The sequence below is a fragment of the Athene noctua genome, chromosome 25 (genome assembly GCF_965140245.1).
Source record: "Athene noctua chromosome 25, bAthNoc1.hap1.1, whole genome shotgun sequence".
In the NCBI taxonomy this organism is placed as follows: domain Eukaryota; kingdom Metazoa; phylum Chordata; class Aves; order Strigiformes; family Strigidae; genus Athene; species Athene noctua.
In genome coordinates, this window is record NC_134061.1 from 3,879,362 (window position 1) to 3,903,865 (window position 24,504).

The following is a 24,504-nucleotide window of genomic DNA, read 5'->3' on the forward strand; positions in this document are numbered from 1 at the left end:
GAAACCCAAGGCCAATACTCACGAAGGACCAACGCTAGAGTGGGATACATTTCAGTTTCCAAGATGAAAGCTATACAACCATTCCACTCCAAGCTGATTTTATGCAATTTAGCTGATGAAAATCTAAATTTCTCAGGCTGCACTGTGGCCACAAGCATTCACTCTAAGGATAAGAGGAATACACTGAGGTAACTACTTTTCTTTTTGAATTGATAGTGACTTTATAGGTAAAATGGCAGAAATAGTATTATCTAGAAAATAGAAAAAAAATCTTGAGATTGTAAAAAGACCTTGGCATTCCAGAGAGACATAAGTAAAAAATGCTGGAAGAATATTTAGCTCCACCAACCTGCGAGAAAAAAAGTGCAACAGAAACACTAACTCAATAAGATGATCTTTAAAAGATTCCCTATGGAGATAAAAAATACCTTTTCTATATCAAAAGACAAAAAAGACAATACAGAGACAGGCTAGGCTCCTCTCTGCATTTATAAAGACAGTCTGAAAATGGTGCACGAAACCAATTTCAGGAGCTGAATTGAATTTTTAGCTTTGAAAAGACTTGATGAAATTTGAAGGTGGAATGGACTCAGTGGCTGAGCTGCCCCACTGACTTTAGAGGGGGGCTGGATCTGAAGTGTGGGGGCACTAATTTAAATATAACTGAGAGCTGTTTATGTGGGATATTAGGAGAAAAGAACTAGCAGCTCTGGTCCCTGAATTTGCTTAAGATTTTTTTCCCCTGAAACACAGTATTAGTGCACAGAGACTATGCTCATATTTTGCTTAATTTTCTTCTAATATGTTAGCAGCACTTTACCTCACAGCCAAGCTGTGAACAATTTGCTGTCTGTAAGTTATATGTGACCCACAGACCTTTAAGTTCTGTTACTGCAAGAGGAATAATTTGCTCCGACTCTTCCGCAGCACAGTTTTTCCAAGTCAGTATTTTGCAGTGCTCGCTGCTCGGGCAAACAGCAGTGCCCTTCACAGCTGCTTCTGACTTAATACCAGAAAATTGCCTAACAACTTTGATACTCCGTGCAGTACCTCACTCAGCACTGCTCACCGTACGTGCCTCCACTGAGCCGATGTGAAGGACGTGCTCTCACTGCTGTCACAAGTGGGCTTTTAAAAACCTCGTATCACATATACACTAACCCACAAATCTCAGCAATTAACCAAGACCCAGAAGTGCTCTACCAAATCCAACATCTCACTTTGGCATTTTACAGTACATAAGAGCCTGCAGTGGTTTGTTGTTTTTGTCAGGTTTTTTTTGTTGTTGTTGTTGTTTTTTTTTCCCCCAAGAGTAAAAAAAAATGTACTTCCAAGAGAAAAAACATTATTTACTGAAAGAAGTGGTTTTAACCATTTCTGAAGAAGTATTATGCAACGAAGTGCAAGACAAGACCAATATGTGTTGGAAGAACTGCTTCTAGTTGTAAGCTGCTCAGCGAGTGAAGGGATGTATTACACAGCAGTGATTGCTGTTTGTAAGGCTGCTATAAGAAAGAACATTTTTGTGCCATTTTGGAAAATAGTCAGGGAGAACCTTGGGAAAAAAAAAGAAAAAAAAGGTAAGAAAATGGGAAAAAAGCCACAAGGTGTAAGTGCTGCCATGCTTTCGTTCCCAAGAATAGGCTGTTTGTATATAAATTCAACTGCATTTGAAAAAAAAAAAAAAAAAAAAAAAGACAAGAACGGTCTGTTTTAGCAAAGCTGTGGTTTCTTGTTTACCTTAAAATGTGGAATACCATTAAAAGAAAGGCAGCTTTCTGCCCCACTCCCAGCCATGCTTTGCCTCCACGCTAATGAACTTGGGGCTCAAAATTAGTATACATGTTTTCTGAATGGTTAAGTTTCAGTCAGACTAGTCTATTCATCTGGTTCATCAAATGGCTACCCAAGGTGTGGTGCTGGTGCAAGGACGTGGAGTTGGCAGCCAGCGCAGGATTAACTCTTTGGGCAATGGCACGTTTTGCAGAAAGGCTTAAGTCAACCATGCAACTACATCTGGTTTCCCTCTCCCATCATTCAAGTACACAGATAATGAGGTTAACCAGTCTGGGGAAAAAAAATCCATACAAGTCTATTACCTAGAAAACGTAATTTTTCTGGTGCCATAAACTTATAGGAGATAACATGATCATTTGATGATCAAAGGTTAAGCCAAATCTTGTATTCTTGTCCATAGTCACTGGCACAATGATTTATCCTGGGACATGAACTGTATAAGCTGAGATACTACTTTAAAAGCAGCAAAACCCCCACAAACCAAAACCATCAAAAAGGAAAAAGGTTTCCCAAACCTCGCTAGCCAGTTTTCTCTTGAAACAGTATTTGCCTCAAAATGCATCAAGCAAGCCAATACCTTCCAAAATCAATTATATCGATACACACGTGTATTGAAATTTATGGTACCTGGCTCACCCTGGTCTCTTTTGAAAGTGTTTACAGTGTCATTTGTAAGAAATGAACCTAAAGTAACAAGGCTATGCAAGCCAAGTTTCCCACTTCTTTTCTATCCCCCCTTTCCATTCTAAAATCCCAGGCTTTTAGTCTTTCAGACATAAGTAAGTAGCACATGCTGTTGTACCTCCATGCTTAGGGTGCCCATATTTTAGCATCTATAAGATCTCGTTTCTACATCGCTTTTAGTCCTATGACTGTCCAAAGTGGGATTAAAAAGGAAATCTAGTTATGCAACACAGCCTGGGTTGCCAAGAGATGCTGTTTGAACAGACAATATCCCAGGCAGTCCGGACTTTCTGAAGCAACATTCATGCTGCCAGTCAGTGGGAGAATCCTGCAGGCACTCTACAAAATGACAAAGTCTGTATTTCTCCATGTGTCTATACAGACAGACATACAGCCCACCTCAACAGAATGTTTAACCACAGAGAAGTTACCCAGCAAGAAAAAAATAAAATAAAATATGGGGCAGCAAAGCAAAGGAGAATAATTCCAGGCAAGCAGCTTTTCAGCAACTTTAATATTTTTAATCCTATCTCTTGTTTCTTGTCCTGCTGTTACCAACTTTAGGGGGAAATTTAGCAGGTTGTTAAGAGACATCAGTAAGGTATGTCACAGCATCATGTAGGAATCTTTCAAACAGCAGACATAAAATTAAAAGAAGATGATGTTGATGGTAGGCCAAAACAAAAAAAAGTAATATTCAGTCATTAGCAAATCCCAGATGCTGCAAAAGCCAAACCAGTGTGTGCACACGTGTGTGCTAAGACATTCAGGGCCAAGTCCACCAAGAGAGATGGGTTCCATAGCAACTTTTATGCAGACAGAAAGCGTCGTAATTCTCTTAACTCCAGAGTTCTTAAGAACTTCAGAGAAGATCAGACATTTGATTATTCTTGCAGTGAATCCTTTTGAAATAGTAGAAATGGCTATGATGTCTTGGAATTATGCAGTACTTTAAACTCAAGATTGTAATGACAGCAAAGAATCTTTTTTTTAAAAAACATATTCTCCAATAATATTACAGTTGTATGATTTTGTAAAAAAAGATACCACAGACTGCTGAAATAACCATTTAAACATCATCAGAACCAGTTTCCCCCACAGGAATTTTACATTTAGAAGCAATTAAGTCAGACGAAAAGACATTTTTTGTCATGCTTAATGATGATGACTACAGAAAGGAGATTTCTCTTTGGATAATGAGAACGTGAAAAAAGCTGTGACATGCATGTACTGTGTCTTGCTCTGACCTAAAGGCAGAACTGGTTGTTTCTTACCTGCTACTGAATTTGGCCGTGGCATAAGGTAAAGAGGAATAGACTGCACTGACTGGGACAGGACGGTCTCCAGGTTCCTCTCTGGGATTTTGTTCAGGCTGTAGGTGGAGGCCGTCATGTTCTCATCCACACGGTATAAGCAGGAGTCCATGCTGGATTTCTGGGACTGCCAAGGTTTCAGGTTTCCTCCAGATCCAAGTTCTTTACTGCTTTCCCCTCCATATTTAGTGCGTTCCACATTTTCGGAGTAGCTCGTCAAAGTAGCTTGAAGGAAGAAATTATAAACAAAATGAGTAACAAAGAAAGAATGGCCTGCACACACGCTGCTCTACACCGAGTTGTGCAATGCAAGAGCCAAAAATGATGTTCATCATATTTTCCACATTCCCATAAATCAGCAATTATGGAATTTAGTTTAATGATACTGTTTCTGCTTACTACTTCTAAAAGAACATTTAGGCTATAATGTTTTGGCTCATACTGTTAAAAGCCATTTGTAATCACAAAGAGTATTAAAAATTATGTGCAGCATTGTATTCGAATACACAATTCCAGAAAGAGCAGAAACTATTAAGAAAAAAAAACATTATCAGTGCTTCTCATATCTTTTAATTTGCATCACAGTCGCCACCTTTTCAGGGAACGTTTGCAGAAGTTTATAACCTTGCAATGCCTGACACTGAAAAGCTGCAGGCACAGAAAGCCCCCACCTGACTCGCATGAACAACCAGCTCTCGTGGATTAGTTTGGTTCAGAAACTGAACCAGATATCTCATTTGATTGACAGCAGGTTTTTATGAAGCTTTAACTGTAATCCACACATATTTCCCTTATATTATTTCATTTTACAGCTCAGGATTGTTGCGGTATTGACTTTCACACTGGGATGTGACAGCACTATGCTGATCCACACCACTAACATCTCCCCGTTGGTATTTTCTCTTCTGGATTCTGATGCAGTTATCCCCTGACTGTAACTCCCTTCGGGCTGTTGACTTTCCTTTCATCTTAACTCTCTCACATATTCGCTCAAGGTCATAATCAGATCTCTTAGGCATTGAGAGAAGGTCCCAACACTCATACCAGCTTATCTGAGTGTGTCAAACTTGTCTGCTCCCTAACCTGGGGTGGGGGCAGAGAGGCAGACGAAGGAGGAAAAGGGGGGGAAGCAGAGATCACAAACCAGAGCTCACTATACTCTAGTTGTCCCAATCACACACTTTTCCATTGTTAGTAAAAACCCTGAAATTCAACTCGACCCTGAATATTCTGAAGCCCCAGATGCGCCCTGTGCTTGTAGATCTACTTGCTAAATTCAGTGAAATCCATCATTTTCACTTAGTGATGGTAAATACCTTTCCCAGTCCAAATTCTCTTCTAATTTCTGTGCCATCTGTCCCTGGAAACAACAGCGTGGATCTACGCTTCTTGTCTGCACCACAAATCACACTGTAATGTCTCCTCACGGGCAGCCTACTTGTCTTCACAAAAGCCCATTCCTGAACCAAGGGAGATGCTGACTCATTAACAAACAGCACCACGTTAATTTTTATATTGATAAACACAAACAGTAAATTACTCCAAAGACTCACATGCTTTTCGGCTAAAGTTTTTCCTATGCCAAGTTTTAAGAGTCAGCCACCTAGAAAAGAAGTTCCAGCCAAAGAGTACCCAAATGAAGATGCCATTTAACTGCAAATTGGTAAGGGTTTTTTTTTTTTTTTTTTCTTTTCTAAATGCATCCAGAATCAGAGAACTACTTATTTTAGACAGCTGTTTACATTTTGAGTGTAGGAAGAATTGCACTGCCTAACATTAGGCATTCTATTGAAATTCTCAGAAATTGCCTTATAGACCTGACAAAATATGAAAGTGATGACACTGAAATCCAGGGGCTCTGGGTGGCTCTTCCTTACCAAGGTGCCAAGCAGACTGCTGGATTTTATCCCCACCGCAAAACCAGGAACTTCAACGACCAAGGACTAATCTGGCTTAATTATACATGTTAAATGACATTATAATAGGAACCAGAATTAACTGCTTACCTCTAAAATCACAAAATCATCATTTAAAAAAAAATAAAATAAATCAAGACCTGTAATTCTTACTGGGCCTGTTCTTTGTCCATCCCAACAAGCTCCATGCAGCTTCAACCTTTACCCCTATTTCTATAGTTTTATCTCTCAGTATTGGGTTTCTTGTCTAGGCAGTGGGATCAGCATCTTCATATCTCATCAAGACTCCAAATCCTGGTTCCAAAATCTAGTTGTTTGTAACATATTTTGAAATTTAAACCAAGACACGTAACCGCTAAGAACTGGTATTTGTTTGCTGGCATTTAAACATAGGTTTGCTGTCAGGTAAACACGTTAACACTTTCAGAAAATAAGATAAGAACAAGAAACATATGTTCACAGATTTCTCTTGTTACCTTAAACTGTTTACTATTGAGAAAAAGGTTTGATTTCTACAAAAAAGGTGGATTCTACAAAATCTCCAATGTCTGGGTCTGCGGTGCTAGGCATACTATGTTGTCTATTTACAGAAAAAAGTAATCCACTGATCCATTAAAATATATTAATTTTAAAAACCTATCTCAGTATATGTCTAATTAATCTTTGTAAAAACATCAGCAGCTGAAATCAGTCATCAAACTGAGGAAAGCCAAAATAACTGCGTGTCAAAATAAGTTTTCTCTAAATGAAGCTACAAAAAAAAAAAAAAAAAAGAAAAACAAGCTAATAAATCCTGCTGGCCCCTTTTCTAATCGTCAATTTGTGTTCATTTTAAATGTAATTTTCACTGTTTTACACTAAAGCTGTTTCATGTGCAAACTCTTCATTGAATCAGGTATTTAGGATTGTTCCCTGTGGATTAATTTACCTTCTGAACAGCCCTGGATGATATAAGTACTGCTACACAGGCTGGAAGCGATTGCTCTGTGGACTTAATCTCTTCTACGAGCTATTTTAAACCAAACCAATTTTGACTTTATTTAAAAGGCAAAAGCATAAGGTTAGCTACGAGCCAGCAACATGAACTGACATGCAGAGCGTTGTCTCCCGGGGGGACTAAAGCTTACCAACGGCACAACGCAGAGAGCTGCTCAGAAATTACAACTTCACAATCAAAATTTGAGAAAGCAACACCTAATTTCAGAAAATTCACATTATATGCAACTACGAAGGTTGGTGCAGCGTGATACTCAGGGGTAAAAAGTTGGCAATGCAAAGTTGGAAAATACAAAGAAAGCTCAAAGATCTGATCGGCCCTGAGGTGGTCAGCAGTTGGTCTAGATGATCACTGTAGGTCCCTTACCATTTAAAATATTTTTTTCTATTTTATTTCTTGGGCAGAAGGAACTTCGTGTCAGTCCCTGATAGGATCAAGCCCAGAAAACACCTGCAACCAGAAGGATATCTGCAAAACAACATTATTTCTGCAAGTTTGCCATATTCATACACTAAACTTTGCAGAACTGCAGAGGGTATTCTAGGACAGAGCCTGTGCTCGTATGGTTCGGATGTGTGAGCACATCTCCCATCATCTCCCGCCTGGGCCCCTGCGGTGGATTAAGTGTGCTTTACAGCAATAATCTCTTTAGAGGGTTGCATGGGGAATGAAGACCCACCCTCGGGATGAATCCTACTCACAACCACAACAGGACTCCTGTTGCATCAATAATGTAACCTAAACCATATCTACATGTTAAAAATATTCAGGGCCTTAATCCAGATGCAGAGAAGCTGCTTGAAATGGGCAACAGCAACTACAGACTAACACGACGTCACTGTCCATACTTCTATCATCAGGCAGATTGTTGTATACATAAAGAAGGAGAACACCAGAATATCAGATTATACTAAAAATTAACTCTCAAATTAGGATTCCTTCTGATATTATTACTTTGGCTAGATTAAACATCTAAACCACAACGCGAGTATTTTGCGCTCATCCTGTGGGATCTGTTATGCTCTGTAATTCATAGCTCTGGCTAATACAGCTGGTGGCCTGTGGAAAGGAGAGCCCAGTGATGAAAAGTCCCCACGGACCTCAGTTATACATTATGTTGTTTAAATAGTGTCAGTGCTAAAAGGGGCTGCAGGAGCACCCTTGGACTCAGCTTAACCCACACATGAGAAACCTGGTATGTGAGGTTTTGATCACTAATAAGATTTCAGGGCACAGGACACATTCAGGGCTTTGCAGGATGAGGGGTGACGCAGCCTCGGAACAAGGAGAGCCCCTGTCCCCGAGGGGGCTCACAACATCCCTGCCACTGGAAACTACAAAGGAACTGTCACACCAATGGAGAGAACAGAATTAACGCTTTCTTAATGCAAGGTTTAAGAAAGAAACATTCCTTCAGACAGTGACAGAAAATTTCTTATGGGTCCCATAAATTTTTTACAGTGAGGGTGGTGAGACACTGGAACAGGTTGCCCAGAGAAGTTGTGGAAGGGTTCAAGGTCAGGTCGGTAACCTGGTTGAAGATGTCCCAGCTCACAGCAGGGAGGGTGGAACTAGATGAACTTTAAAGGTCCCTTCCAATCCAAACCATTCTATAATTCTATGAGTTTTAAAATCCAGGGATACCTAACTAACCAAAAGCTCAAAAAAATGCAACCTCTTCACGATAGCATGCTCTAAATTTGGCAAAGATAAACTGGTGACCTCAAATCTATCAGAGAGCAAGAATTTTTGCCTTAAGCCATCTGCTGAGAGGCAGATCTTTCAACCCAGAGTGTCAAACAGACGATACCCAGCGCATCAGGTTATGTGATGGGACAGGTCCAGTTGGGGGTGCCACGAAGGGAGCGTGCTGGCATGTGAGGGGCTGCGGAGCTGCCGTGAGAGAACACGTGTTTACGTGAGGCTCTTTCTGCTGCTGAACCCAGCCAGAAAGCTTAACCCTGGTGAAAAAAAACCCAAAACCCACTGCAGTGCCTGGGCGCTGCTCCACCAGAGGTGGCTGGTGGTGAGCACAGCTCTCTGGAGCAGCAGAGACGTCGCTCGTGGAGGCACAGAGAGGATTATCGCAGGGGATGGAGTGAGATGGGGTGGCCATGCGAGTCACACCCTGAAACCTGACAGCCATGCCATGACATCTGAGGTTCTCTATAGCACTAAAGTCATACCACATATATATAAATATAGATGGGTGTATATATATATGGGGTTTTTCTTAAATATATATATGTTTCTTATATATATATATGTATAAGTATCTCCAGTCTCAGCTGGCACCAGTCTCAGACCATTCAGAATGTCACACTATGTCAGAATTTGAGGGACCTGAAACACCTAAGTGCTGTAAAACACATTAATGAATAATAACATGCAAAGACCCTGGAATGAGAGCATGCAGGCAGCCCAGTGCCCCTCTGCAATCCCTCCACAGCTTTCTCGGAGGATTTGCCATATCTCTTTCCACAAGATTTCAACGCTGCCCTCTGTAACAGCACCACCTGCATCAGCTTTGAGCAGCACAGACGGGGCATCTCTGAAGACACGTGGACTTTGATGCCAGAAAGGGATCCAGACACTGGAGTCATTTTACAATCCTACCTTGCTTTTCGTATTCAAGATTTACGTCTGCATTTTCCTTGGCAGAGGACTTGTCTATGTCAAGCTTTCATTTTCAAACTTGGCTCATTTCCCTTGGTGAAACATTTTGATTAGAACTTTTTGCAAGTAACATGGTTTAAAATATTTTTATTTCTCTGGGAAAAAAAACCAGAACAATATCAAAGCAGCAGTTCATCCAAGACAGCACCATAGATGTCACTGCAGCCAGTATTACACTTCTGAGAAACTTTCATGTATTTACAGGACAGCAAATATTATTTCTCATTTGGTTGCAAGCTGACCTATGCCCTGGGGCACGAGGCTTTCAACTGCACTTGTCTCAAGTCAAACACGCGAGGGGATTTTAACCATCCCATCCAATTCTCCTCGAGGCAGATATCATGCCTGGAAAACATCAACCTTTATGTTCACCTTTCAGATGGAACTGCAGGAGAAATCAGTTTTCTATAGTTACCACTTTATGATGACCAACAGCTGAAACATTAATTATATGTAAAGATTTATGATGTCTCAGGAAACAGGGATTTTGTGGCTTTAAAGAAGTAACTGCAGCAAAGTAGTAAGCTTCATACTCTGCACTGAAGTACTAAAGACACTCAGACCAACTCTGCAAGTTAACCTCATTTCACTCACCTCCAGTAACACACTAAAACACAACTTGCCTTATCGCATTAGAGATGTCCTAGCTAACATGTACAAGGAGGCAAGGAGTAAAATTAACTTTTTACCCTAATCTACATAAATTTTCATAAACTCAGCCACAAAAGGATATGCCTAAACATAGCTGTGTTGCCCCAGACTGCTCCGGGGGGGCTCAGCTTCCACACTGACAAATCTGGCAGGCAGAAATCAGAAGCCCAAACCTTTCCTGAGGGAAGTTGGCAGCCTTGGGCAGTCCCTTGCAACCTGTGCCCCAGCAGCTCCTGGAGCACTCGGTGCTTTCATATGAACATTATTGTCTGCTGGACACCATCAGCCAGTGAGTTGAAGGCTTCTCCATGCAAAAAACCCCAAACCCGTAAGTCTGCCCTGCTCAAGGCTTGAGGTCAAAATCCATACTGCTCTTGGTATGTTTAACTTCTCTTACAACACTGATCTCAAACAGGGGGGGAAAAAAATATAAATCACTGGCTTAATTCATATAAACAATCCTGTAAAAAGACAGAGATTAAACAGGTAAACCCATTTCTTTTTCAAGCCTCGAGGTATTATAAATCACAGTAAACACGCAAAAGGTCTTGAAACATAATGAAAAATACCTTGACAGTAGCATCATGCTGACCCTATATTCCTTCTGTTCTAAATCTGAATTCCCTGCTGCTCCAGCTGACAAGTGGGATGAAGAATGGTATGAATGCCTCGAAGGGCTCGTACCTGCCTGCTACTCAGGCTAGAAATGTAAGGCCTGGGTAAAACAGATTTCAACCGAGCGAGACACTCCCACCATCGGAGCACAACTCACCGCAACCACCCTGAGACAGAACGGCAAAAGCTTTAGTTTATAAACTTCAGTTTATCACTTGCAGCAACAAGGTAATGAATGTTTTTAAGCACAGCCCACTATTGTAAATATTAAAGAAATCGGTTAAAAAGGCTCCAAAGCTAATACAGAGGTTGCAGTCTTGATAGCTGATTTACCAAAGCATCATAAAAAAAAACCCCACCACATAGTCTTAAGTGCTATTATTTAAACATACCCCTCTCACAGAACCACACACACATCTGGAGGAACATCTCTGTGACAGCGACGCACTGAAACGATGGACGAGGGCTTACCAAGTGCAGAAGCGGCCATGAGCTGCAGGCTCTTCTCCTTGCCCAACCCTGACCCCGTATGCTGTGCTTCCCCTCACAAACCTACACCTCGCTGCACGTGTCAGCTACAGAGCTGAACAGTGGAGCCCTTGAAATTTCAGAAGAAAGAATGCACATACACATCCCTTTAACCTCACATCAACTCCCATCACCCCCTCCATTCAGTGCCCTCGCTGCTTTATCCACCTTTTATCATTTTGGATCCTTCTTTATTTTTTCCTGGCTCATCAACATCAGTTCACCTTTTTTTCCTTCTTTAGCACCAGCAAGGACATTTTTAATTCTTTTTTTTTTTTTTTTTTTTTTTCCCCCAGTTCACCACAGTCTTGAAACTGGTTTTAAAATTCTAAGTTTTAACCAAGATAGCAGAAAGGAGGCATGTGTGGGTGTGTGTGCACAAGGGGAGGGAAGTTATTTGTATACTTGGCATTAACTTTTTGGGCAAGCTTGGATCATTATGAAGCTTTTCGTAACAGTGAAGGTTAAAATCTTGCTGCTCTTAAAATAAAAGCTGAGAGTCCCATCTAATCTCATGTCATCAACAGCTAAAACATTAAAGAAAAGTCACTTATCTCAGTATCCAAAATAACACCGTGGGAGTTGACAACACTGAAGTTTCCTCTAGCTGTCTTCTGATCTGTCTTTTCAGTTTATTCTTTCTTTCGATTTTTCACTCAATTTTTTTCCATCTACCAGGCTGGACCATAAATTGAAGCAAATTTCACAGTTTGAGCATAACATCTGTTCCATGCCGCTTCCTTCAGCTTTAAACACTCCTCCTTCTCCTTTTTTTTTTTTTTTTTTTTTCCCAGTAACGTAACAAACACCTGTAGCAGACCCAGTATCTATCCAGTATTTACGGGCCGGATTTTGAGATCAAACTCAACCTTTGATGCCACAGTGGCTTAACTGAGGGAGGGCAGAACTGTTGTTTCATGACTTCATGGTTTCTCGCTCCTGACACCAACCATGAATCATGTCACACGTGCATGCACACGTTTGCTTTCTGCTTAATTTGTCCTTTTAATGAAATGGAGAAAGAATTGAATCAGGATTCAGAGACAGTGTCCTTTTGTACTTCGTGTGGTTGGGATTCTATGACCCTACTAATCTTGCTCAAGAGCTGATGAGACATCTGATAAATAGGCTCCCTTTTCACCTCCTAAACTGTCAGCCCTGTCACCTGCAATATGCAGATGCATTAGTGAACAAAAGCTCATTATTCATCAATATTAGACATTTTTCAGGGAGTTCCTCCTTTGGGGAATGAGCCCAAATGGAACCTGGCTCGATTTAAAAAAAAAAAAAAAAAAAAGATCTGTAATTCTTAGAGGTCTTATTCATTATTAACAGAGCATTTCATAATACTGATGAGAATGTCAGAATTCAAATGCTTTAGCTGTAAGATCACAAAAATATTTAACCTGAGTTAAATTTATCTTGATGTATCTTTTGAGTTGCTCTTTGTTCCCTTCTCAAAGCAGTTAAACTTGCAAACAAATCTATCTTGTTTTATTGTCAGCAGCATCTATTCTGCTTAGCACGCAGTCTCGATGAATTTATTAAGAAACCTATTTTTAACACACAAACACATAAATCTGTAGAAAGCAGCAATCTGATAAAAGCTCAGGAGTGAAAACAGCAAAAAAAAAAAAAGAATGTGAAAAAAGCTACGTGTCAGGGACCTCCAGGAGGGGACAAGAGGCCCTTTAAATGTCATTCTTCATTGTAAAAATCCACAAAATCTAGGTGAAGGCAACTGGTCCATGTGGTACTAGACCTATCCACACCACTGTGGCGGTGGTGGAGGAGGATTTATGCAGCTCACTGGTTCCCCTTTAAGCCGCCTTAACATCCCACCTCTTTCCCTGCTCAAGATGATCCCCCTAACAGTTGAGCAGCAAACACAGTATAGATCATCACTGGACTCTACATTCAGAAAAAGCATGGCCCCGTTACATATCAGAGTAAATCACAGCACTTGTACTGGAAGATTCAGCACGGATTCTTTTAATACACTTGGGACGCTGCTGCTAAATGACAAAAGTGCTGCTTGAACATCACAAGCACTTGGGTAAGCTTTACATACTGGCAAGAAATGTTTTCTCATTTATTTTTCAGGCTTGCTAAGGTTGCTGGAGATTTTTTTGTATCTGCTGCATTTAAGCAGCAAAACTTTACAGTCCACTTCTGTGGGGATCTGAAGTGCAAAGTTCCCCCATAGCAGCACGTGATTCTTTGACCAGTTTTCTTTTCAGTAGCAGATTTTTGAACATTAACAGTTGGCTGCTTTTATACAGTGAGAGCCAAAAAATCCTGGAAGCTGTTCAGAGGTTAGAGTCGGGTCAGCATTTTCACCAGCCATTCTGTTTTACACAAAAAGGATTTCGTGGCTTCCAGGAGAAAGGGCTGACTTGCTCCTATCTCTCCTCTTGTCTCACCTCCTCTCTTCTTCTCCCCCCTTCCCCCTTTTCTTTTATTTTACAAATAAAAGTGCCTAATTTGAAGATCTGGACCTTGTAACATCTTTTGTTTCCTTTTCAACATATGTAGACTGAACTTCCCTTTACTGGAGAGGATCTAAACTTTCAAAATAAGTCTGTTCTAACCCATGTGATGCATTTATTAAAGTCATCAATAAGCGTGAAATAGTCCCTGTGCTGTACAGATTAGAGATACGACACGCTTGTTCTCTAATAATTGAAATTATATAAGAGGTGACATACAAATGGACAGGAATAACTCCAGGAGGATAAGTCATCAGAGAAATCCTGACTGGTTAAAATCTAGTCTTTACACCCGGATTAGAACACCTAAATGCCCACTCTATGCACCTCAGTGGATAGTTATGCTCTTAAGGTAGTTAATTCAGAGTCTAAAGAGCCACATTCTGATTTAACTTTGACAATTTAATGCTATGCCTAGCAATACAGATATGTAAAATGAGCTTAACACGTACAAGAACATTTTATGCTAAGCAAAATCACATGGAGAGAAGCAATTATGCGTAACGGTGTAAGGACTGACTTCCCACCTTGATTAACTGCTTTCTGTCCGTTGCTAATTCTCAAATACTTTACAAATAACACATTAACATTCTGAGAAACGTGTTAAAGCTTCTGTGTTTTTAAAATATGGAATTCAGTGGTGAGATTTGGAGGTGATGCTTGTTACAGCTCAGGACTGATAGGTGGCAAAGATCAAGAGATAACAGATCAGGATAGATCATAGGTCAAAACCATGGCAAAAAATCAAGACGATTAAAAAATATATCGGAGCTGCCTATTATAAAAATACACCTTCTTCTTGGAGCTAATGCCGTAAATCACTTCTTTGGAAGGAGCAGGAGGGACCATGACTCAGGAAACATAAAATACCCAGGGAAAGGTTTACTCTTCCTACACATAAAAACGGCACAAAACCCAAGTAGCTTTGACAAGGAGATCTCTGACAGATTTACACTTTTGAGGTACCACGTGAAGCTGCTCAGACCGAAAGCCACGTCATCACAATCATCCTGGCAGAGAACAGACACGAGCAAGGGATACGCACACAAGAAGATCTGTATCCAATAATTGAGGAATTCAACTGAAAGGGAAACCTGATCCCTGACCCTCCAGAAACAAAGGAGCTGATGTGTTCCTAAGCAGAGAGCAAAGCTCGAGGTGGGCTTTGCTTCCTACACGTGGACAATTTGTCTGCTCTGTTCTGTAGTGAAAATAATTTTAGGGAATTGCTGTCACGCAGAGAGCACCTTTCGAAATTGTTGCACACTCAATTCCCATCCCAACGGGAGGGTAATGACCAAACTGCACATCCATCTCCCGCGGGGAACCAGCCTCCCCTCGCTCAAACTGACCTTATGCTTGCTGAAGACAGCGAAGGTACAGAAAAACAAACTTAGCAGAAAACCTCCCAATTTTTTCGCTGCTGGATAGTATGACTGGAGACCATTTTCCCCACAATTTGTTACAGCTGTTCAGCTTCTATCAAATGCCAGAATAAGGTGGTGTTGAAAATGTTATTGTCAAAATAAAGAGAGGGAGGAAACAATGGGAGAAAGAGGCTCTTGTTTTCCTTTGAGTGCAAACACTAGCAGAAGAAAGCCTTGCTTTCTGAAAGCCTTGAAAAGTGCTTCCCCTACTCCACACAAACATATTTTTACACAACTCTTCCATCTGGGATACATTAACATAGCCTTGGGATAAGCCACCTTCTATTATTTCCAAAGTTTCCATGGCAAAATCTAAGTTCATGACAGAAGAACCTTGAAGAGAGAATCTTCCTTGTGGAGGGTGAAAAAAAAATGTTTCAGACTCAAAAATTAATTGCTACAGACCTACTGAAAAAAGGATAGGGTAGAAAGTCTGAGCAAAAAGATTCAACACCTTATCACGTCAGGAATTGGATCATGCTGATGCTTCTCTGACACACAGGTGTACCAGGAAGGACACCTGGACCTGCTCTGGCTTTCACGTGGACAAGAAAACTCCAGATGAAACCAAACTGCACCGACCCATGATTTCATGGCCTTCACGTTGGCACCTGCCAGCCAACCACGAGGGCCACAAGCCCAACACGATAGCGCAGCACCCACCGACAAATCTCATTAGTAAGAGCAGCTCAGAAAAGCCAAGCACATGTTTTTTTTTAAGGATTCTGCTGCTCCGCTTCAGGTTTTGTTCAAATCTGAAGACCTGCTTCACAGCTCTGCCAGAGGTGAGACCCAGCTGGAATCAAGGATCCACTTTTACTCACCAGGATCCTCCAGCCCAAGCAGGTTTCAAGGGGCTGCTGCTGGGCAGGGCGAAGCTCTGACGGTGGGACATTATGAGCAGAGAACGAAGCGGGTGTGATACCGCAATGACTTTTCCCAGACTTCATTAACCTACTTTGGTATGCAGCTCAGAATAGCTGATATATTTGCATTTTAAGATCATGCAGGCAAAAGTGCTACAAAGGTTGCTGTGGCATAAAGGAGCTGAACTAAGCCCAGATTTCCTGATCAGCCAAGCAAAATATTAATCACTAGTACAACTAACCTCCCTAAATTATCAACCTACCTTTTTTTTTAAATTTTTTTTTTAAGCCCTACATAAACTGTTGGCAAAGCAAAATCTTCTTAGCTGGATAAATACTCAACATAAAACACATGGCAAAAGCAAGGGCCATCCTGCCTGGATTACTTCTTTCCCATTGTGCCTTTAATCTGTGTGCTATTTTCTCAAGATCCTTTACACTTGCAACCTACAGATCACTCAAATGAAAAACTTGCTACAGCAGCTACAGAAATTCACTGAAATTGGAGTTAATTTAATCCATCTCCTGCCCAAGGCTGAGTTTAAGAGAAGCAGTCATTTTTGAGGCACGGAGTCACTGATAAGGTGGCAGTGACAGTCATGGGGCACAGAAGGTAATCAGTCTTTCATATTTATAATAATATAATCCAACAGTATTTGAACTATGAACGTGATGCCATCATCCATTCTCCTTCCTCTGACATCAAAGCTCAGTGGCTATGGACTAAATGGCATTAAGGAAAATGTTGAAAAAACAGATGCCTCTAAAATTACTTGAGGTGGTAGGAGAGGATGGCAGTCCCAAATAACAGTCACTGCCTGTCACCAAGATCATCCCATCCTACTTATTGAACCAAAAAGGTTGCGTCTCCCTAAATTACCATCTCCACGTTCATAAATGGGCACGGGCAGCAGCTGAAAGACAGGATAAAGAACAAAAGCTAAACTTGGCAGCAAAAACCCAACTGACTCGCTAGAATTAAAGGAGGCAAAAATGTGTTGGGTGGAAAGATTGCAAGAAGAAAAGAAGTGAAGATGGGATGAAAAAATAGGGAAAGCAAGATAAAGCTCTTCCTCTTTCACCATTTAAACCAGTTCCATCAATTCATTTACTTGGCAACCTCACCCATCCCAATTTCCACCAACTCTACGTAGTTTTACCTGTGATGAACGGAAGATGGAGGATTACAATTCACCTCAGTCACTGCAGCATTAACTTGAATAACGCAAACCCACGTGTTATTATCTCAAACAACGTTTGTTCACCCCACCCAGCCGAGGAGCGCCCGGCGTCAAGCCGAGCGAGGAGGAGGAGGAGGAGGGTGGCAGCACTCACCGATGATGCCGCTGTCTCTGCTCTCCAGGGTGGAGGTGGGGCTGGTGACGGCGCCGTAGGTGCAGTCCTTGGCGGTGACGCTGGTGCTGACGGGCGGGAGCGTGGAGCAGGGGCTGCTGGCGGGCGGCGAGGCCGTGCTGCTGGTCAGCGTGGAGCAGGGGCTGATGCGCTGCGTCACGGCCGAGCTCTGGGGAACGGCAACAAGACATCACTCACCACGGCCCGTCACTGGGTGTGTGTGGGGGGAAAGTCCTTCTATAGCTCACGCTTGAGGATTTGCTTTGTAATGTGAAGTTAAAAAGGGTTTTACTCTTCAAAATTCAATTGCCCACTGGGCCACCCCACATCTGTGGCAAACGTGGAGACACTGGGCTTGTTTCCTACTGCATGCCTTGGAGATTCCAGCTTAAACATTCAACAGGAGACCCAGAAAGCATGAAGCAGTATTTATCCAAAGCCTGATTCCATACTTTATTAGGAATTTTGATCGTTTTGATAGTATTGAAGTGAAAGTTAAAAAAAAAAGCGCAAATAAGCAAAAAATTATGATATAGCGAGGTAAATTCTGTGCCTCTGTTTAAGTGGAGATCTCCAGGGTGGTAAGCATACAGCATGATCTCACCTTTACTTACAGCAAGAAACAGGAAATCCTACAAAGACCTCTGGGCCATTTCCATCTGCTCAGAAACCTCTGTGGGGCTGCAATTTTGTTTTGCTCTGTAAATGTTTCCTCCATTCAAGAAAAACAACAGTGGTTTTACACCCTCACAAAGAGGAAGCTCGAAATCCCTTATCTAGATAGGAGACAGCCCTTCCCTGCCCAGACACGCTTTCCCAACCAGATGTAGTTTAAAAAAAAAAAAACCAACAATCCAAAACATTATAGGGAAATGTTGCTTTCCAAAGGCAGTACAAAACCAAAAAAAAGTGCAGCAGCACAAAAAAGATGCTGTTCTGGAAGTTATTTTGGAAAGACCCCATAAGACACTGTGTGCAAGAAACCTGGAAGAGTTTATAGATGTGATGCAGTCCATGGAGACTGGTTTATTAAGAAAACAAAATCATTCTTGACTTCGAGACAAGGTGCAATATAAGACAGAGCCCTTGTTTTAACCACAGGCTACTGGCTACACAACCTTCTCCTGCTCTGGAGATCTGTCCTAGAGCATCTGCAGGCAACAAAACTGCTGCAGAGAGTCACGGGAGGATAGCGAGCGCTGGGGGGGGCTCACCAGCCACAACGCTGGGCAGACGCTCCTGCGTCCCCAACACAGCAACTTCATCGCCCTTCCACTGGACTTCAGAGCAGTCATCTGGAAATAACTTTAAAACGGGCAACTTCAATACTTCCACCAACCCCTGTGCCCCAGACCAGGCGTCCTGTTCATGGGGAGGGTGTCGGAGGAGCAGGCACCCCCGCGGCGGGTCCATCTCCCCACAAGTAGAAGAGGATGCATAAAGCAAGCTTAAAAAAAATGGGCTTCTGAACGTGTGACCCTCCCTTAAATTTATCTTTTGGCCTCTGCAGAGGGGAGGTGACCCCATCTCCCCCTTGCTCAGGGGACACTGCAGAACGCTGCGGTTCAGAATTAGTTCTTCTCACAGGGAATTAGTGACAGAACAAGAGGGAACGGCTGGAAACTGCCACAGGGGAGGGTCAGGCTGCACAGGAGGAAAAAGTGTTTCCCAGCAGGAGTGGTCAGAGAGTGGAACAGGCTGCCCAGGGAGGGGGGAGTCCCCATCCCTGGGGGGGTTTAAGGGCCGTTGGGATGAGCTGTGGGGGGATGTGGGGTAGGGGAGAACTTTGTAGAGTCGGGCTGAGGGTTGGACTCGATGATCCCGAGGGGCTTTTCCAGCCTGAACGACTCTGGGATTCTGTGGCACCATCATCTCTTGCACTGCTGCTGTTTCCTGTACCCTCTGCAGACAGTACTTCATTCGTTGTTGTAAAATGATACTGGTCCCAAGGAAGGAACAGCAGAGGTTAATTCCCCATTTGGAATTTGCTTAAATGAGATTTCTTTTATTCTGTGTGAATGCTTCCCTAATAATTGCAGGGATTTGTATTCCCTTCTCCATGTCATTTGAACCCAAGGTGATCACAGAGAACGTCGCGCTTGCAAACTGCAGAACAGGTTTGACATCTAAGTTTTTTTCTTCCTCACTATTTCATACTTGAAGCTGAAAAATGCCTGGGATGGACTTTTTTTTCCTAAGTAGAACATGTGAAAGATGGTTTTTAAATTAGAAGGCAGATACCATGTATGGCTACCGGGAAGTGATCCAATTTGTCCAAGGTATCCCAAAGGAGCTTGTAAAAGTGCTTACTCAGAGTGTAACCACCCCGGTGTGTTGGGAGGCAAAACAGAGCATCCCTGCCAGTGGTGGGATGGGGCAGTGCCGAGGCAGGCAGCCCCCTCCACTGCCTTTGCTTTCACACCACCACGACTGCATGGATCTTAATTACAGAGTGCCCCAAACGTGGATTAGCACATCAACAAAGCAGGGACAGAGTGCTAATGCGACAGCTCCATGGGCATGTTTTTTATATTAGAGAGATTGCAACACAGTAGAAAATGAACCGTGTATCTCCGTGATAATTGATAATCTCCCTCCAGTATCCATATAAAATACCCACCAGTGAAGGAGACGGCTGCTACCACATCATCATCTTTTGAAGCTCTCAGGAGAAGCAAACCAACACTTTCCTCTCCCCATCCAATTTGTGGTGCCACTAGTGGGTCACGGTTATTGTTATTTTCCATTCTTTTATGTTCTAGGTACTTAGAAATACATCTCTCTTTTCCCCAGTAGCCTTCTAGGAATTGGAGGCAAGCTGACTGCTCTATAAATTCTGTCTCCCTGTATATTCTGGTTTCACACATTTGTTACATCACCTGTCATGCGCCCTCTCCCTCAACGAACCTTTCTGATCTTCTCATACTGCAATCTTTTCTGATGTCTACATACCATACTGATTTTTGTAAATCTGTTTTTAATTTCGCAAAATTATTTCTAGCTCATTAATTCTAGTGGCCAAATTAAAAACTATTTGTCTGTCAGTAACCAATGAAAATATTCCGTTATTTTCTCCCTCTTAAAACTGCCAAGGTTCATTATTATTCTTCATATAACCTAACACAGGGCTCTTTTTGGATTGCTGCTATGTATCAAGCAGATGTTTTCACTGAGCTACCCACTACAGTGGGACTGCCTCTTCTGATTTATCACAGCTGATTAGACTCCATCAATTCACCTGAGCTATTAAATTAGCATTTTGTTTGCCAATATTCATTTTCTTTAACTCACTGGCGGTACAATGAACTGCAGAAAGTTTAAAGTAATATTAATTTTTGAGGTTCAGCCAACAGCATCCTGGGCTGCATCAGAGGAGCAATGGTGGTGGGTGAAGGAGGTGACACTTCTCCCCTGCTCAGCCCTGCTGGGGGAGGGACCGCACCTGGGACTCCCCAGTACAAGAGGCAGATGGGGACACTGGAGTGAGTCCAGCAAAGGACCACGGCGATGACTGAAGGACTGGAGCATCTGACACAGGAGATATTCAAACCCCAGGTGGAGATGGTCCTGAGCAGCCTGCTCTGAGCTGACCCTGCTTCCAGCAGGTGGGTTGGACTGGACAACCTCCAGCGGCGCCTTCTAACCTCATACTACAGCATCTAAAAACTTAATCAGCTCACACGTGGATCTTCCAGAATGCAAAGCTTCATTACTATTAAAAATTCTTTATGGTGAGGTTTTTCTGTGCCCCTGTTTCAACTGTTATTTTAAAGAAATCCCCGCTGAAACTTATCTCAGTACTAACAAAATAACATCCGCTAACCTTAAGGCACAGAAAAATTACACTTTAAAGCAAATTAAAATTCAGTGCAAGAATGGTCCACTCATCTTCCCTCCAGCTGATAACACTATTGTTTCACGAAATGCCAAAAGTGATATACTTATAAGTTCCTTTATTTGCAGTGTTATCAATGCAGCTCTTTAAGAACAAGCTACTTGCAACTGGAAATTACTAAATAACACAGTGTATCACTTGGCATTGAGTGACATGTTTTATTTTTGTAGTGATATAGAAAAATGTTCCTCTGTGCAAGTTTTAAATATAAATTTCCATTGACAGAACATTCTGTATTATTATTGCTGCTGTTTCATCTGTCACATTTTCACTAAGCTTTGAAAAATTACACTGTTCTGTCATAGTCTCATTGTCCTTTGTGCTTCTCTGGCAGCCAGTGCAGTTAAAAAATAGTCTCCCAAAAAAGTAGGAGAAAAAGGATTTATTCTTCAGCATTTGTGATCTCTCATTAAGGAGAGCATGATTAAGAAAGAGACAGCACATAAAACATGCAATTTCACAGCAATCTGGATTAGAGAATATATCCTTTGACACATTCAAAATAAGGCCATTGAATGAAAATGCAATGTGCTGATTTACAGATTGGGGCAGTTTTTGTGAAAACACCTCTATTTCTTATCTTCACTTTAGCTCAAGCATTGGTGAGATTGCAAATAATTATTTTCTCGCTTGAGAAGGCAAAGCATGGTTGGAATAACAAGCAGCAGCCAAGTCCCAGCTTTTGATACAAAGAACGTTTTCTTTGCCCAGGCCATGTAAATTAACACATTAAAACCTAGAAAATTGTTCTAATTTTTAAATTCGAGTGCAAACTAGTGGTCAAAGTCTCAATCAGATTTTAATTAATCAATGACTAATGGAAGAATTAATCTCTGCAAATCCCATAAATGTCTCACTGCATGATTTTCAACACTACTTTAAGGAGGGTAGCTGAAGAAATTCAATTTGGAAAGGAGAGTTGGAGAGGTTTTCAGAAGATGTGCTGCCATTCAGAAGCAGCTTTAGATTGGGCAGGATTTGTGCACAGCTCCTGAGACAGCCAGTGGTAGATGGCAAAAGCCAACCAAACTGTTCGATGGAGGAGAGGCTCATGGAAAGGGTTGACTCGGCCTGGAGAAGAGAAAACTGAACTGCATCTACGGAGACCTGCAGCCTTCCACTCTCTGCAGGGGGCTGTGGAGAAGACACAACCACACTCTTCTCTGAAGCACGAAGGGAAAGGACAAGACACTACCCTCACAGGTTGTATCAAGGAAAGATGCTATTAGGTAGAAGAAAAAAAGTCCTTCACAATCGGAGTTGTCAAGCCCAGAGAACCTGTTGATTCTCCATCCGTGGAGATCTTCAGAACTCGGACAAGCCCTGAGCAACATGGTCCAGCTTTGAAGCCAGCCCTGCCCTCAGCAGACACTTGGATGAGGTGACCTCCAGAGGTCATTTCCAACCTCCAGGATTTTGCAATTCTAGGCAAGCGCTGACCGCAGGAGATGCTCACAAAGAAATAAAAAAAATTAACTTGGTAATTGAGGAACCAGCCTCCCTTTATCTTCACCAGCACATGAACAGCATTCAAAGTCCTTGTAAAACTTTTTCATGCAAAAATTAGCACACAGCCCAAGATATCAATCTATTTTAGAGGACAAGTCTCTGCTGTTTCTCTTTAGATTTTTCTTTTATTTATTCTCCAAAGACATCTTTCGCTTTAGAGAAAAGATGGGATTTTAATTTTTGTCAAAAGGCAACAACAAAAGGAACCATTTATAGTAGAAAGCTCTGCTTGCCTTTGAAGTATTCAGTTCAAATAGGTGGCTGTTAAAAGTACATTTTCTAGCACAATGTATAGTAAAGTACATTTCAAATCCACCACAACTTGCATAAAAAAATGGAATGAAAGCGTTAAAAGCTTAATGAAAGTGTTAAAGGCAAAAACTTTACAAAAACACATTTCTTGGCTCTCAAGCATACTTCAGCCCCTGCAGAAGATCAAAACCCTCTTGGTGCAGTCTACAGTGTGGGACTGACAGACCCAGGATGACAGACCCCCTCCACCCTGCTCCACGCTCGGAGCAGCCCCGGGCTCAGCGGAACAACTTGTCTCCGAGTCTCCTTCCACGTGGCACAGGCTGGGAGGGAGATTCCCTTGTGTCACCAGGGCCACGACGGGCATTCAGCCTCAATGTACAGAAACCATCTCTTGGCTGCCATTTTTCACTGTTTTTTTTTTTAAGGAATTCAGGTTCTCAGGTCAGGTCCTCTGACTAATGCCTATGGTGAAAACCTAAGTGACTTCTGCAGAGTCATGCAATGACTCTGTTAAAAGGAGAGAAGTAGAATCAGGCTTCTGAGTCTTATGCTATTCTGCTACATACTGGACTATCCATCTGTCAATTTTTTTTTTTTTTAAAAAAAAGAGGAAAAAGCTGTCTCCTAGTTTCATTCTCATCTCACCAACACTGTTGGGAGTGGGTACATCGTCCAGGCTTGAGGATAAGGAGGCAGAAACTCAGGCGGTTTCTACAAAATCTACATTGTAGTCCTGAGCTTTTTGCCATTATGCTTTTCAGCCAGCCAGCCAGAGGGGATGTAACAAACTCCATCACAATAAAGATTTTATGATTTGCTTTCTGTATCTGTTTTCAAGCATGAAATCACCTTGTTCCGCAAACATGAGCAAAACTGTGACTATCTGTAAAACCGGGCTATTGCCACTTACCTCTCCTTCCCGGAGAAACTGTGAGCCTTTATGTAACACTGCTAAAGTACTTTTGAAATATTGCATGTAAAATGCCATGGAAGTACAGATTATTTTGGTCACTATAATCTGATTAGAAATGCTACCCACTCCTACAACATTTGCAGAAACAGAAAAACAACAGAAGCTGTTTCACACGGTAGCAGCTGATCCCTGAAACATGTACTGCTGCACTGTAATGATGATTCACCGTTTAACGAGGAGATACAACCTTTTACCTCATAACAATTATTTCACCATTATGAGACACTCAGCTGCCATCTAATTAGAAAATAACCACTCTCTCACATGCTGCAGTTGGATAATAACCCATGTTGCTGCTGTACAAGCAGGAAGGACTGGAGGGGTCGTACCTGGTTCTCATCCTGCACCTCCATGCTGTACTGGGGCCCTGGCTGTACCTCCGTGACTTTCTCTCCGAGGAGGAAGCCCAGGCGAGTCATGAGTGTATTTGCTGCCTCATCTACGGACGGAGGGGGTCCCAGCTCCTGCTCAGTATCACCTAAACAGGAACAAGAACAGATTCAGACAGGAATTGCTTACCTTGGCTACCGCTCGGTGGTTTTATCAACAGAACACCTTTA

At 42.0% G+C, this 24,504-nt stretch overlaps 1 protein-coding gene across 13 annotated transcripts in view; it reads right to left on the bottom strand.

Moving 5' to 3' along the window:
- Positions 1–24,504, bottom strand: part of TANC2 (tetratricopeptide repeat, ankyrin repeat and coiled-coil containing 2) — a 289,333-nt gene that overhangs the window by 88,281 nt on the left and 176,548 nt on the right. For all 13 annotated transcript variants that reach the window (XM_074926925.1, XM_074926923.1, XM_074926924.1 and 10 more), the window contains 3 exons: positions 24,274–24,422; positions 17,295–17,481; positions 3,756–4,019 (listed from right to left, as the gene is read on the bottom strand). In XM_074926925.1, the coding sequence (XP_074783026.1) occupies positions 3,756–4,019; positions 17,295–17,481; positions 24,274–24,422 (600 nt within the window). The remainder of the gene's footprint in view (positions 1–3,755; positions 4,020–17,294; positions 17,482–24,273; positions 24,423–24,504) is intronic.